The sequence below is a fragment of the Ambystoma mexicanum genome, chromosome 2p (genome assembly GCF_040938575.1).
Source record: "Ambystoma mexicanum isolate Mex_15411 chromosome 2p, UKY_AmexF1_1, whole genome shotgun sequence".
In the NCBI taxonomy this organism is placed as follows: domain Eukaryota; kingdom Metazoa; phylum Chordata; class Amphibia; order Caudata; family Ambystomatidae; genus Ambystoma; species Ambystoma mexicanum.
In genome coordinates, this window is record NC_090923.1 from 1,479,246,252 (window position 1) to 1,479,260,245 (window position 13,994).

Below are 13,994 nucleotides of genomic sequence, written 5' to 3' on the forward strand. Positions count from 1 at the left end.
TGTAATGTAAGCTTAGATTAAGCTTAGAGTGTGGTGATGTCATGGCTGGGTATAGAACATGATGGTTGAGTTCTGAGGTGACCATTGGTGCTTGCCAGTTAGAGAGTGGTTGTGCGTGGGTGTGGGGCAAGCCCAGTGTTTTTCTCTCCATGTCTTGTCATCCGTGTCCCCTACCATCCTAATGTGTATCGTGAAGAAGTACAGGACATAGACAGTAAAGTTACAGTAAACGTACCTCGTAGTCTCTCGACCCTTTCTTCTTTACAATAGGTCAGCGAACAGCTGATTTGTTATGCGACGGCAGAGCCGGTGCAGGAGGGCTGTGGGAAAGCATTTGTCGAGCTCTGGGAAGAAAACCAGATAGAGCAAGACCTGTGGAGCAGACATCAGGTACTATCCGCGGGAGGGGAGGGCTGGTCTTGGACTGTTGAATAGAAAACAGCCCTACCACACACACCAGAGCAGAATAGAATAACTGGTGGTTTGGACAGGCAAACATGTATCCTCCAAGACAGTGAACCATAAACTAAAGGTGGACCAGGAGAAATAAAAACAGGGAACATCAGACACACACATGCTTAATAGGAACTCTCACTCTTCCTCATCACAGTGATTCTGGGGATTAAAGTTGGCAATACTTGTCAGGAGAGTAATCAAAGTTTGCCAGAGCCAGGGAAACTCTGTGTAAGCATTTGCTCTTGATAAACTTTAAAAGTGGAAAGACCAAGGGAAGATGATTGTACCCCTTGGCATTATCAGACCCGCTTTAAGGGAAGGAAGACACTTCCCCCAATATTAAGTGTGCCAACAAGTAAGATAATCTTACTTAGAACTTTGTGGAACCTTATTTTGGAGCATGGTTTAATTCATCTTGAGTTATATTTGGAACAACAAGGTAATGCTGCAGAAGAGCAGCCAAGAGACATTTTAATTTCTCCTAGTTGCACCTTTTAGTAGGATTCAGAGTGTGAGGGTCAGATTAGGTTTTAGACACAGGATGGAGAACTTTATTGTGGACATTCTAACAACGACTGTTCAATTAGTTCATTTCTTTGAGGCAGGAAAACCCTCATAGTGTTAGGACTAGTGAGGCCTTTTTCCAACTCCACTTTTGTGTTAAATAAAAGTATTTGGCAAGAAGCTCACTACCTGTGTCAGTCTCCTATGACTGACGCCTCACAATATTTTAACAGTGGTACTGCTTAAACTTTACAATTGCCCAGCTTTCACATGGCAGAGTACTACCCATATCAGAGTTGTGCATCAGGGCGGCTCCCCAATGTTTGGTACGCTCCCCACTGTGACTAATCCAGAGAATGTGTCCTCCCTCCCCATGGAGGTGCCACCTCCTTTGGGATTATGGAGATGAGCCCACTAAACTTAACACCACCTAGGGGACAGGGCAAGCAGGATCTCACTGGGGTGGCACTACCCTTAGAGGACAGATCATCCCAAGATAGGGATATTATGTTATCCTCTCTTTTGCCAAGAACATAAGGCCTTTGTGGGCTATATGGGAATTCAATTGTGCACTGAATTACAATTGCATACCGAGTGTCTGACTGGCTTCATGACCCCTTTCAGACACCATCTGTACCTGAAGGGAAAGCACAGAGAAAAAGCACGCCCCTTTGTGGGCTGAAATCAAATTGCCTGCAGAGAGGCTGAGGCGGAGATGTTAAAACTGGGAGAGTGGAACTGAGCTTCTTCACACATCTGACAGTCGTGAAGCTGGGTTTCTGAAAATTGTAGCAACCTTGAGGACAAGAGCTGTGCTGTGTGGTGCAGTAAGTCAGAATCAGGAGACAGATCTGTTGTTTCAAGATTTCAAATCCTGGTCTGTCCCTGATGTGCAGAGCCCTATCCTAGAAAAAGAAGAAGTCTAAAGGGTGCCCGTAGCAAACTATGTCGATTCTGTACCGACCACATTTTGAACATAAAAAAAGTTTAACATAAACACAAGAAAGTTCCTTCTCGAACCTAGGAATAATGACTGACTTCGCACCCACTCCTGATCTTTCCTAGTAACTGGTAGCATGGGCTCTTATTTCAGAATTCCAATCACTCTCATTTCCTTCTCTCCCCTTTCGGGTTGCATTATCGTATCATAGTCTCTGACTAATCTCTTCTCTGTTACAGTTTATCAAAAAAAAAGTTCTTGTCAGTCACTGGTGAATGATCCATCCTGGGCTGTTGTCCTAACCACTACTCAGTGCCAAGTATTTTCCTTGGGATGCCCAACCAGGAGCTTGGTTTCTTTTTCCAGTGTGGGATACCCTTCACAGCATTGTCGTGTTTCTCGGGCCATTGTGACCTTTGACTTCTTGAATCACGTCTTGGGATCTTGGGATTGGGTTGTTCTCACCTTCTCTTGTTGTTTGAATCCTTGTAGCCTGCTCTGGGTTTCACTTTCTGTTTCCCCATCCTGGGATGTCGCTGTTCTCGTTACTCTCTGGGGTCAGGTATTCGGTAAACCGTCTTTTCGCCTGGATTCTGGTAACCCATCTTGGGCTATAGCTTCTCTCGCCCTACCCTGGGGTATGCTCTTTGTCACCCCACCTTGGGGTATGGTTTCTGGTACCCCATCTAAGTCTATGTCTGGCCTTCCCCTCCCATGTCTCCCACAGCCAATGCATACTTTGTTATCCGTGGCGGTCCTTCTTGGGCGGACGAGAAGCTTTGGGGTCAGTGTTGGCTCTACTGCATCTTCTCTTGTCTCGAACACAGGCAGTGCTGGGACCTTATCCTCTTGGTTCCATCAGTGTTCGGTGGTTCTCCTGCTCTAGTCCACCTTCAGTCTCACTTGTTGAGACCCTCAGGGTGTTTCCTGCTTCTTCCTCGGTTGACATCTGAGTGTCCCACATGCCTCCCTGCTTCCTTGAACGCCACACCAGGCATTGGTCTGTTTCCTCTGGACACGCCTCCCAGAAGGATAACTAATGTTCTTTCCACCATGGTTCTGACTTATTTAGAGATTGAGTCTTTAGGATTCGTAGATGTGGACTATAACCAAAGTGTATGTAACACTGTCCTCCAGCTGCTTTATTGTTAATCATCTGGTGAGCTCTCACTTCCTTATGAGGCCGTCTACGTAACTCAGGGTTCTGTGGGTGTGCTACGTCTGTGATCTCCTGGTTGTCAGTCAATTGAGGTCTACAATTTTGAGTATAGAAGGGCTATCCTTATAATCTGTGACTTCTGTATTGACTATGGAGTTCTACTCTTGTACTTCACCTTCAGTAGAGACAGGCTGATAGTTTGGCACATTAAAAAAAATATGGAGGATCTTGTTAATCAAGTTATTTAGACTAATCTGATTCTTCTTTGGTTTCTGATATGAGTCCACCTCCTGGCAAATCAGCAGAGCTTTCCATAGTGAGTGTGACATGATCTCTGTCTGGGCCAGTCTTATTTCTCCATTGATGGCTTCGTATTCAACAAAGCCTTTAACTGGCATGTACAACTACATTCTTAAAAGCACATGGTTGTTGCTGTGGAAAGCCTTTATCTTTAGAGCATCTTTTTCCTCCTGCACTCAATAAACAAGCATACCTAATAGTTGACACTTCACAATGGGTGGCTGAGACTACCATTTATTTCCTAACTTGTTTCACCCACTGTGATCCAGGCTTCAGACCAACACATGCCCCCCTTTCTGTAATCTCCTTTTCAGAGCATAATGGTGTTTGTGAATACCAGCATTCTTGTAAGCAAAACACGTTGTGGTTGATGTAGATTGACCACATATTTGAGGTATTGTTCATGTGCAGCACCATCTGGGGACTCGTCCAAAATTGTCCAGCAGTTTTCGTTGTGCGGTGGAGCAAAAATTTACCTTTTTTGTCTATGGGAAAGGAATGGGGAGTAGGCTGAATGTGCTTTTTTATTTTCTTAATATGTTTTTTTATTAGCCTAGGGTGTGAGACCACTCATGGAGCCCATTCTCTGCCCTCGCTCATCAGTGGGTGGTACCTAGTATTCGGTAAGGGGTGTGTTGCATCAGGCCACCCTATGGCCCATCCTATGAACCCCTCCAAGGAAGGATAGGCTGATGAAGCAGATCCCTCGTTTGAAGGAATTCACGCCATGGGGCATTTCAAGAAAACTTAGAGTTAGGAGTGTTACGTTTAAGTCTTTTTTTATAAATAAAGAGGGTCCCCCAGTGCATTACCTATAAAATTCACCTTGTTGGCTCTGTCTAATGAAGGTGTGAGGTAAGAACCTAAGGCATAGCCCATCTTCTGTTTAACAGTGATTTCATTTTGCAGGTGCAGCACCCCTCCCTGTCCAGCCAGTCTAGTAGGTGAGGTTGGTGGGATCCATAGGGACTGTCTCTGGCACAGGGCAGGGAAGGCACGATCCCTGGCCCAAGCTGGGGCCAGAAATCAGGGGCTACACTGCATAAACTAAAGGAGTTTGGGCTGCCAGTGGTTCAATTAAAAAGGGGTGCATCACCAACTTCTTTGCATAGGTCCTCACAAAAACCTCTAACATCCCTTTTTCTTCCATACTCCTCCTGATGGCTCATTCACAGATCCTCTTTGCATCTCCTTCTAATCACTCTGGTATTCTCTCTCTCTCCTTCTCCTGATTCGCTCCTTCAAGCTCTTCCTGGGGGTCTCCCACCATGCTCCTCTGTGTATCTCCTAACCTCTTTCAGTTATCTTCTTCCTTCCTTCCTGATGATCCTTCTCTCTTTTCATCTTGATTATCTCCTCCAACCTCCTCCTAGCTTCTCTGTTCAACTTCCTCCTTGTATCTCCTTCCCTCCCCAGTTGCTTTTCTTGCACCATCTTCTATTTCTACAATACCACTCTCCATATCTCCTTTCCTCTTAACCTACGTGTTCCACTACTTAGTTAAACTTTGTATCCTGCCAACCTCTTCAGTATTCTTGCTGCTCCTTGCCTCCACCTTTGGTCGCCTCTTCTCCTCCACTTCCTTTCTCCTTTTCACCTCTGCCTCCTTTCTCCATCTATGTAATGTTTACGGTTTCCTCTTCTCATCTGCTCGTATTAGTTGCTTTTGTCCAGCTCCATTCCTCAACCTTTCCTCTAATCCCAACATCCTCCTCTTACTAAGTCCTTTTCTCCACGGGTTTCTACCCCAACTACATGCAAACCTCACCTGCCAACTCTTTGATGCCCACAGCTTGGCCAACATCACTGCTCCTCTTTTAGGTCCGAGTCCCTCCCTCAGCTGCCCCCCTTGAGAGTCAAGACACATGTGAGCACTTGTTTTGATGGGTGATGGGGTTGGATCAACTGTTTCCCTACTGTGATTTAACATGTGACTAATGGATCTCTGCTACAGTGCACAGGGGATATCAGGTCACAATGTGTCCCCTTACATAATATCGCAGGAAAAAGCCATTGGCAACATTATATATGGTGACATTATGTATGGGAACAGTTTGCGGGGATGTCCCCTGCTCCCCTTATAAAAAATAAATAAATCAGGGCTTGCATGGATGTCTCCCACAAGTTAAATGTAATAATGTCTCCGCAAAAAACAGCCACTTTTTTGTCAGGAGACATTTCTGCAGGGACATTATTACATGGAACTGCACAGGGGCACCGTTTTATTGGCTCAGCCACCATCTTGAAACTCGTGTATGTTCAGGATGCCTACAGGCTAACTGCCCTTGCACCGTCTCTCCTACTCTATCTGTAGAGGCACTAGTTGGGTGCCTGTTGCCTTTGATGTTCAACAGTGCTGCAACATCACTGATACATTAACCTGCTTACTATATCAGGGGATGCCTGAAAGGGACATAGGAATTGAGTCCAATAAATACTGATATGCTCCTGTTTAGTCCTGAGATAAGGTTGGGTGGTCTGGGGATCACCTCTGTACCTTCTCTGAGTCCAGAATCCTATGGCAAATGGTTGCTCCTAACCTTCATGGCCCCACATCCACATCCCCCATGTACAGGCAGGGGACTTTGTCACAGTACCCAGATTCAGGTCTTGGTAATGCCAAACACCAGGCTAAGCCTCTATTTTTGAATATTTTACCGGTGCTTCCAGAGTGATGTAATCATCAATATTGACAAGACTATAATGCTATTCCAGCCCCCCTAACCCTCCACAAAAACAACATAGATTTCACATAAAAGCTCGGGGCCACCACCCCGAACAAGTTAATAGATTCAACTACTTAGGCATTAGATTCTTGAATAATGGTAGCTGGATGGCACCTCTAGAAAAATTGCTACTTTTTCCTGAGGGAGCCATTAAAGCAGTCTCCAAATTCGCTCACAAGCACAGGAATGGGGCCCTTTCGCCAGTGCTGAAAGTATACAACACACAGGCAATGACAAAGGCAGGCTATTGGGCTAAGATCTGGGGATACATCAAAACTACTAGACTCTAAGTCGTAGTGAAAAATCGGTTCCTAAATAGATCTCAAATCTTCCCCAAAGTACATCAAATACAACTGCACATATAGAGATAAACCAAAGACATATAGCTGGTGTGGTAGGCCTGCGCCCAATATTGTACCGGGTTCATTTGTGGTCCACACCAAATTTGAAGAAGTAAGGAGTTACGACAAAGGATCTTTTTATCACAAAATGGAGGGAGGGACCTACTTTGGTGTTGGCACATCAAATCCAAATCTGCTCTTGATTTCATAGACCTCAAGGCTCTCTGGATAAGTCATCACTTGAGTGTGGGTTCCATAAAAAATATATGACAGGTCGCAATGAATAACATTCTTCTGAAGAGAAGAGCAGATGCATTTTTTAGTTTGTACACCTAAGCAGCGGCTTATCAGCGTTGCAAACCGATTCTGGGCTTCGAAACCTACCTTGATGTATTAACACCTTCTTATGCACGTGATGTATATTTGCGAGACAGACTAGGCACTTTACCACTGGCGACAGTGCTACAGACTTAACACATAGTGGACTCAGATCTATCCCCAGCCTGATCAGGGGCTGAGGAATCCATAGAACATTTTCTTTTACTCTGCTCCTCTTACAGGCAACTGAGGGCACTGTACTTGACACATATTTCATTAAGACAAAGAGTAAGGCACCTCTTAGAGGGGATACATTTATGTAAATCAACCTCCAATATATTACCTGTCTTTGTCATCAACAAATGCATAGCTTGCACATGGCTGCACATAAAAAACAGTCTAAAGCCATTCTCCTTGGGGATGTCAACCTAGGTCTCCTGGATAGTAAAGACTTAGCAGCCAAATCCCTTGACTCAGCTCTCAAGGCTCTAGGCTACAAGAACACCATCCTCAGCCCAACTCACACCCAGGGCAGAACTCTCGACTGGATCGCACAGCACAACTGCCCACTCATCATCACAGGAAACACTCCCACCCCATGGTCTGACCACCACATCATCACCTTTACCATCCTCACAACTAGCTCCTCCGCTGCCCCTTCACCCCAACCGCTCCCACCCTGCCTCGCCAGAAGCTCCCGCCAGCTCACAAAGGTAAGGCTACTGCCCTTCCTCCAAGGCCCAGCCTTCAGACAACCTTTCTCCACAGACCCAGAAACTCTCGCAACAGCCTATGATACTGCCATCAAAGCAGCTATCAACTCCATTGCCCCTCTCAAACCACGCAAATCCAAACCCACTACCCACTCTAACTCATGGTTCACCCCTGACCTCCTCACACTCCGCAATGAGAATAAGGCTGCACTCACACAGTGGCAAACGTCCCACTCTGACAAAGATAAGATGATCTTTAAGGCCCAATCCACTAAATACAAAAAGGCAATCACCCAAGCAAAAGCCAAATCTTTTGAATCCAGAATCTCGGAAGCCCAATCTAGCACAAAAGAAATCTTCGCCATTTTTAGGGAGCTCGAGACACCCACTCCTGCCCCCCAGAATTTCACCAAAGACAAAGACTGGTGTGATGAAATACAAACGGCCATGCAAACCAAACTAAGCCTCCTCAAAAACAAAATACTAGCCACTAAACAAGCCCTTCCTAATAAGTACATCCCTGTCCCACCACCTGCCCAGGACCCCCCCCCCCCCAACCTTTCTCCTTCAAACCCATTCAGGAAAAAGACATCATCAACATAATGAGGAACATCAAGCCCTCGAACTGCAAAGGTGATGCATGCCCAGCATCCATTATCAAAGACTGCACTGAAACGCTAGCTCCCTTCCTGATAGCCTTTGTTAATGCATCCTTTTCCACAGGGAAAGTCCCCGCCTCCCTCAAGGAAGCCTGGGTCTGCCCTCTTTTAAAAAAAACAACTCTCGATCCCACCTCCCCCATCAACTACATACCTATCACCACTGTCCCTTTCCTCCTCAAAATACTGGACAAAGCAGCCTACCTGCAGGTTCAGCACTTCAATGAAGAGAACAAACTCCCTGGACTCCGCCAATCTGGTTTCCGTCCCAGACACGGGACCGAAACCGCCCGACTTGACTTGAAAAAACAGATGGATGATGCTAGAGACATGGGTAAACCAGCACTTCTCCTACTACTTGATCTATCCGCGACCTTTGGCCTCGTAGATGATGGTGTCCTATGCCACCACCTCTCCTCTACTGCCAAATTCTCCCCAGAGGCCACAGCATAGATCACCTCCTTCTTACAAGACAGAACCATTCAAGTATTCTCTGACCTAGCCTCCACCTCACCAACCATCATACTCTGTGGGGTGCCCCAAGGCTCCTGCCTCTCCCCCACCCTCTACAACATCTTCACACGACCCCTCTTCCTCATCCTCGATGCTATGGGCATCTCCTACACCAACTACGCCGACGACACTCAGATCCTCCTCACCCTCACTGGGAACTATGACACTGACTCCCTGACCCTCAATAACCTCTACAACACCATCCAAGCCTGGATGGCAGACAATGGACTATGCCTCAACTCCGACAAGACTGAACTCCTCTTGGTAGGTTCCCCCCGACACGCTAAAAAATCTAGACTCCCAATTCAGTCACTTCACCATTGACACCATCAAAATTCCTGTCTCAGATTCTGTCAAAACTCTTGGAGTCTACCTGGATTCCAGCCTATCCATGGATAGACAAGTCAACGCAATAGCCTCCGCAGCTGCCTATCATGCCAAACTAATCAACGCAGTCAGACCCTTTCTCTCCAAATAGGATTGCACCAATTTAGCCAGAGCCATCACTGGTTCTAGGCTAGACTATTGCAATATACTCTTTCTAGGAACCTCCAATAAAAACCCAGAGAGACTACAAGTCATACAGAACAATGCTCTCCAGGCAGCCCAAGGCATTGCTAAAAGAGAACACATCTCTGAGGCCAGAAAATTAGACCACTGGCTCCCAATAAAGGAAAGGATCGTCTTCAAAGCCCTGACACTGACCCACAAGTGCATGTACCTCACTGCTCCTGCCTACCTCTCACAAAGGATCCACCCTGTCTCCACTACTAGGCCAATCTGATCACCGTATACCAACATGCTCTCTGTGCCATTAGTAAAAAGAGCCAGAGCGGGCGGATCCAGCTTCCCTTATCTCGCACCCACTCACTGGAATGCCCTACCTCCCACTATCCGAGGTGAGGCCTCCCTCACCACCTTCCACAAAGCCTTGAAAACCATCCTCTTCACATAAGGCCCTACACATCAGCATGAATACTTATCATATGACCCGTTGCACAAGTTGTAATATAATGACTATGTGCAATATCTGTAACAACAGTATGATGTTTTGTAGTACAGCGCCTCAATGCCCCTGGGCTGCTTGCGCACTATATAAATATAAATAAATAAATAAATAAATAAATAAACTGGGTCCATCACTCCCTGATACAGGGACGGACAGAGGGAGTATTTTAACTGGGGCATTGTGCAATGATGTATTCACGGGGGATTATAACTTTTCAAAGTAAAAAAAAAAAGCAGACGAAGCTAGTAGTCTAAGAGCCCACATCGACAATGCTATTTGCTAATGCTATTTCGCCTTGACGGAGAGTGCTGTGGGCTTACATGGATCGCACAGAGGCACTTTAATGTAATTTTTAACCCTATCCAATGTGGCTTGGTACCCATTGTACTAATTGCACATGCCAACTAATCCTGTTCCCTCATGACTTTTAATCAGCATGAACTTCTTTTAATTGTTTTGAATTATTTATTGGATTGTACTGGTTTCTTCTTTTTCTGCAATGTAAATGTTTGATGGTTTATTCAGACATAAGCATAAGCGAAACAAATAGATAAAGCAACAGAGAGTAGGTGGTATTAGGGACATTAAGCAGTTAAGTACATGCCTTCATAAGTGATCCGATGTGTATTGAGCCATGTTTCTCATGCAGAATTACATTGATACAGCGATTTTTGTATTCATTAACCTTTTTTCTTCTGACTTGTTACTCATTGAATCAGTGGTGTGGGGATCGGCAGTTAGAGGACTTTATGAATGAAGATGGCCGTTTTGTGCCCTAGAAATGGAAACTTTATTAGCATTATGTGTTGTTTTTCCTGTGATACAAGAAGGCGTAAAGGAAATATTCCTGTGCTTAGAAAAAAGAACCAGCGCTTTATATCTGTTACAAGGTCCGGCCAAGCCAACTACGTGTGTGCTGCGGTTATTTCTTGTAAAGGCAGCTTAGATTTTGTCAAGAGCAATGGAAATTATGTCAATGGTATTGATTGTAAGGTTTATTTTAATTGAATTGTTCTTTTCATTATGAGATATTTTGAAATTAATATTTGCATATGTGTTATGGATTGCATTTTATCCGAATAAACTAAACTGAATTGAAATGAATTGTTTTATTTCAGCGGTTCATAATCTATGTCAACAAAGGCGATCATGGGTTTAGCAACACGGAAATGGACATGAAAACCATATTCAGGGCTTTTGGCCCAGCCTTTAAGCAGAATTATGTAACGGAGCCTTTTGACAGCATCCACATCTATCCTTTAATGTGCCATCTTCTGGGAGTAAATCCAGAACCTCACAACGGCTCTCTGGCTGTGACACAGGAAATGCTCATTGCTACAGATATACCTGGTAAGTCAAAATGAACAACCATCTTTCAGCTCACCATCATCATTATCATGTCATCCACAGTGCATCTTGACAGCCACATGATATCTCCTTTCATCATGTCTACCACCATTACTGCCCACTTCCGCCTAGTCACAGAATACGATCAACTCAGAAGTGCCCTTGATAAATGAACTAGCCCTAAATAAACCTTGATTCACCAGATTCGTGTAGTTCTTCATATTCCGCCCCAAGAAGGTTCTCACCCTTATCACCCACACTATATTCAGCCTCTCGTGTGCAACCCCCTCCTGCTCGTTACACAAAGCTGTCTGATTATCTCCTCTGAAAAGGGTGCTGTAAAATTCTTCACTGCATTCCACAGGTCAGTCTTTGTTCTGTAGCCCCTTGCCTTGTGCACAGCATCTCCCATTAAACTAAACTGTTTCTTTGCTGCCAAACCTTCCCTTACCATCACTTTTCTCAAATCCGCCTGGGTTGCCCACAGTTGCCTTTCCTTCCACTTCTTGTTTCACTTCAATGGAACCTGTTCACGTGTGTGTGTGTGTTTGTGTGTGTGTGTGTGTGTGCGCGCGCGTGTGTATTAGTGTGTGTGCACAGCCGTCTTCCCATCTTCTTCACCTGGTCCTTCAAATCACACACAAAAATTAAGATCGGCAGTGTGACATTTACAAGACATGGTGCAGAAAGCAGCAATTTTGCACAGAACACACTCCTTGTACCCACCCCACTCCACAGCCAGCACATGGTCACTGCTAAGAGCTGCTGTTCTGGAGAGTGGGCGATGTAATAGTAGAGCTCCCAGATACATGGGAGCTTCTTGCAGGTTGAATGGTGCCAGTGCACATGCTGTACCTGAATGGGTGTGTGATGGGAACTTGCACTGGCACTGTCCAGGGTGTATGAGTTGTGTCTGTCGGTGGATATTGATCTGACCCAGGCCATGCTGTACCCAAACCAGCTCAGGAGGAAAACCTTGATTGGCCTTGCACATGCTGTACCTGCATGGGTGTGCGATCGGAACCTGCACTAGTACTGTTTGTGCTATACATGTACCTATTTACAAAAGACGTTTACACAGGTCATTGCAAACAGTTTCACTGCCAATGCTGTACATGTGTAAGTAAAAACATTCACTGGCCTCGTAATGGTGTATCAGTATTTTTTTGCATTGGACTTCCACTGGCCCTGCCCATTTAGCACCTGTTTGTAAGTGTAGCTTGCAATGGCATGCCTGTGCTGTACATACATCCATGTATGAGGGAAGCGTGTCATGGCAATACTCATGTTGTCATCTACCACTTTATTAGGGAAACATGTATTAGCCTTGACCATGCTGAATTTGTACCCGCAAGTGAGGTATGCATGCACTGGAACTGTCCATTATAAACCTTGTTGTGAGTGAATAAATAGAGGCGGCTCCTGTAAGAGAGGAGAGCACGCTAGGGCGGGAAGAGGGCAGAAGGGGAGGGACAAAGGGGAAGTCGACGGTTACGAGTTAGAAAGAATAAATGAAGGTTGAATCCACGAATGGCTCCTGTCACCATTGAGCTCTGGTATGCCAGAGTGAGTAATGTGGGATTAAAGCCAACAACTGGTGATGAAGCCGCTGCACCCACGGCATGCCGTAGGTCGGGCGTGTGAGCCCAGCAGGTCACCGGAGAAGCTGCTGCATCACGGCGTGCTGCAGGTCGGGCGTGCAAGCCCAGCAGGTCAAAGGGGCCGCTGCATCCACGGCGTGCCGCAGGGAAGGCGGAAGAGCCCAGCAGTACAAAGAAGTAGCTGCCACATCCACGGCGTGCCGCAGACGGGCAGGACGCCTAGCAGTTGAGGAGCGAGTAACCATACTCGCAGCAGAGGAGGGCCGCCGCAGCAACTGTGAGCCCAGCAGACCACGGAAAGGAACGTGCACCGGTATAAAAGTGAACAGACATCAGAGGAGGGCCGCCACAGCGACAGTAAGCCCAGCAGAGACTAAGAAGCGGAGTGGAGAAAGGAACACGCAGCGGTACCTGTTGGATGCCCACGAGCAGAAAGGAGCACGAACACACGCGCACAACTACGCAGCCGCAGCTGGAGTCATCGGATCCCAGACACAGCCCGCAAAAACAGAAAGAGTGCCGGTAAGGAGACCCGCCGCCAACCGCGCACCAGCACACACTAAAAGCCCAGACCAAAGGCACAAGCCTACCCTTTACATGAAGTGAACGGCCACCCCCAGCAAACAAAAGGCCCAACCGGGGCAACAGCCTGCCACCCAGGCTCAGCAGTAGGTGGACACTACCCCACTAGCCCACGTGGCACACAAAAATCACCTACCCTATTGTGCCCACTACCCAGGCACGTTATGCAGTGTATAAACAAAGAAAATAAAACAGTGTACGCCCAGACGCCTGGGACCCAAGCACAAAACAGAGCGCAGGCAGATGCACCCACGGAAAGGAACCCCGACTGCGGCCCCCATTTGAATACCGCTAACAGCCCGATGGACTGAAGGGCTAGTTACCCACCTCGTCACACCCAGCAAAAGACCACGATCAACCCGCCCACAACACCACAAACTGAACAACCATGACCGATCAAGCGCAAGTAGCTGCCGACATTGGGGCTCCCCCAACTGCCAATGCTGGTTCCAAATCCCACGCCAGCCTTATGAGACGACCCAACCCATTTACCCTCAACCCGCAACACGATCAAGGACAAAGGTGGGAAGAATGGGTCGAGGAATTTGCAGACTAGGTGCCATTGGAACTCAGGACCCTCCCAATAAAATCAGCATCTTCACAAATGTGTCAGGTAGAGAGATTAAAAACATTATACGGACAATTCCACCACAAGAACGAGCCACATATCAGAGCCTTTTGGAGGCCATTAATGGGAAACTAGTAATAACACCCAATAGAGACTATGAACGCTATGCCTTCAACCAATATGCCCAGCTAGCTGATGAATCCATAGGCGAATTCGTCATCCGCCTTCAAAGGAAGATTCTAAAATGTGATTTTGACA

At 46.3% G+C, this 13,994-nt stretch overlaps 1 protein-coding gene across 1 annotated transcript in view; it reads left to right on the forward strand.

The window, feature by feature from the left end:
- The window catches only part of LOC138567904 (ectonucleotide pyrophosphatase/phosphodiesterase family member 7-like), a 416,216-nt gene extending 405,214 nt beyond the window's left edge, over nt 1–11,002 (forward strand). The window contains exon 6 of the mRNA XM_069646404.1: nt 10,757–11,002. Within this exon, the coding sequence (XP_069502505.1) occupies nt 10,757–11,002 (246 nt within the window). The remainder of the gene's footprint in view (nt 1–10,756) is intronic.
- The last annotated feature ends 2,992 nt before the right edge of the window (nt 11,003–13,994 follow it).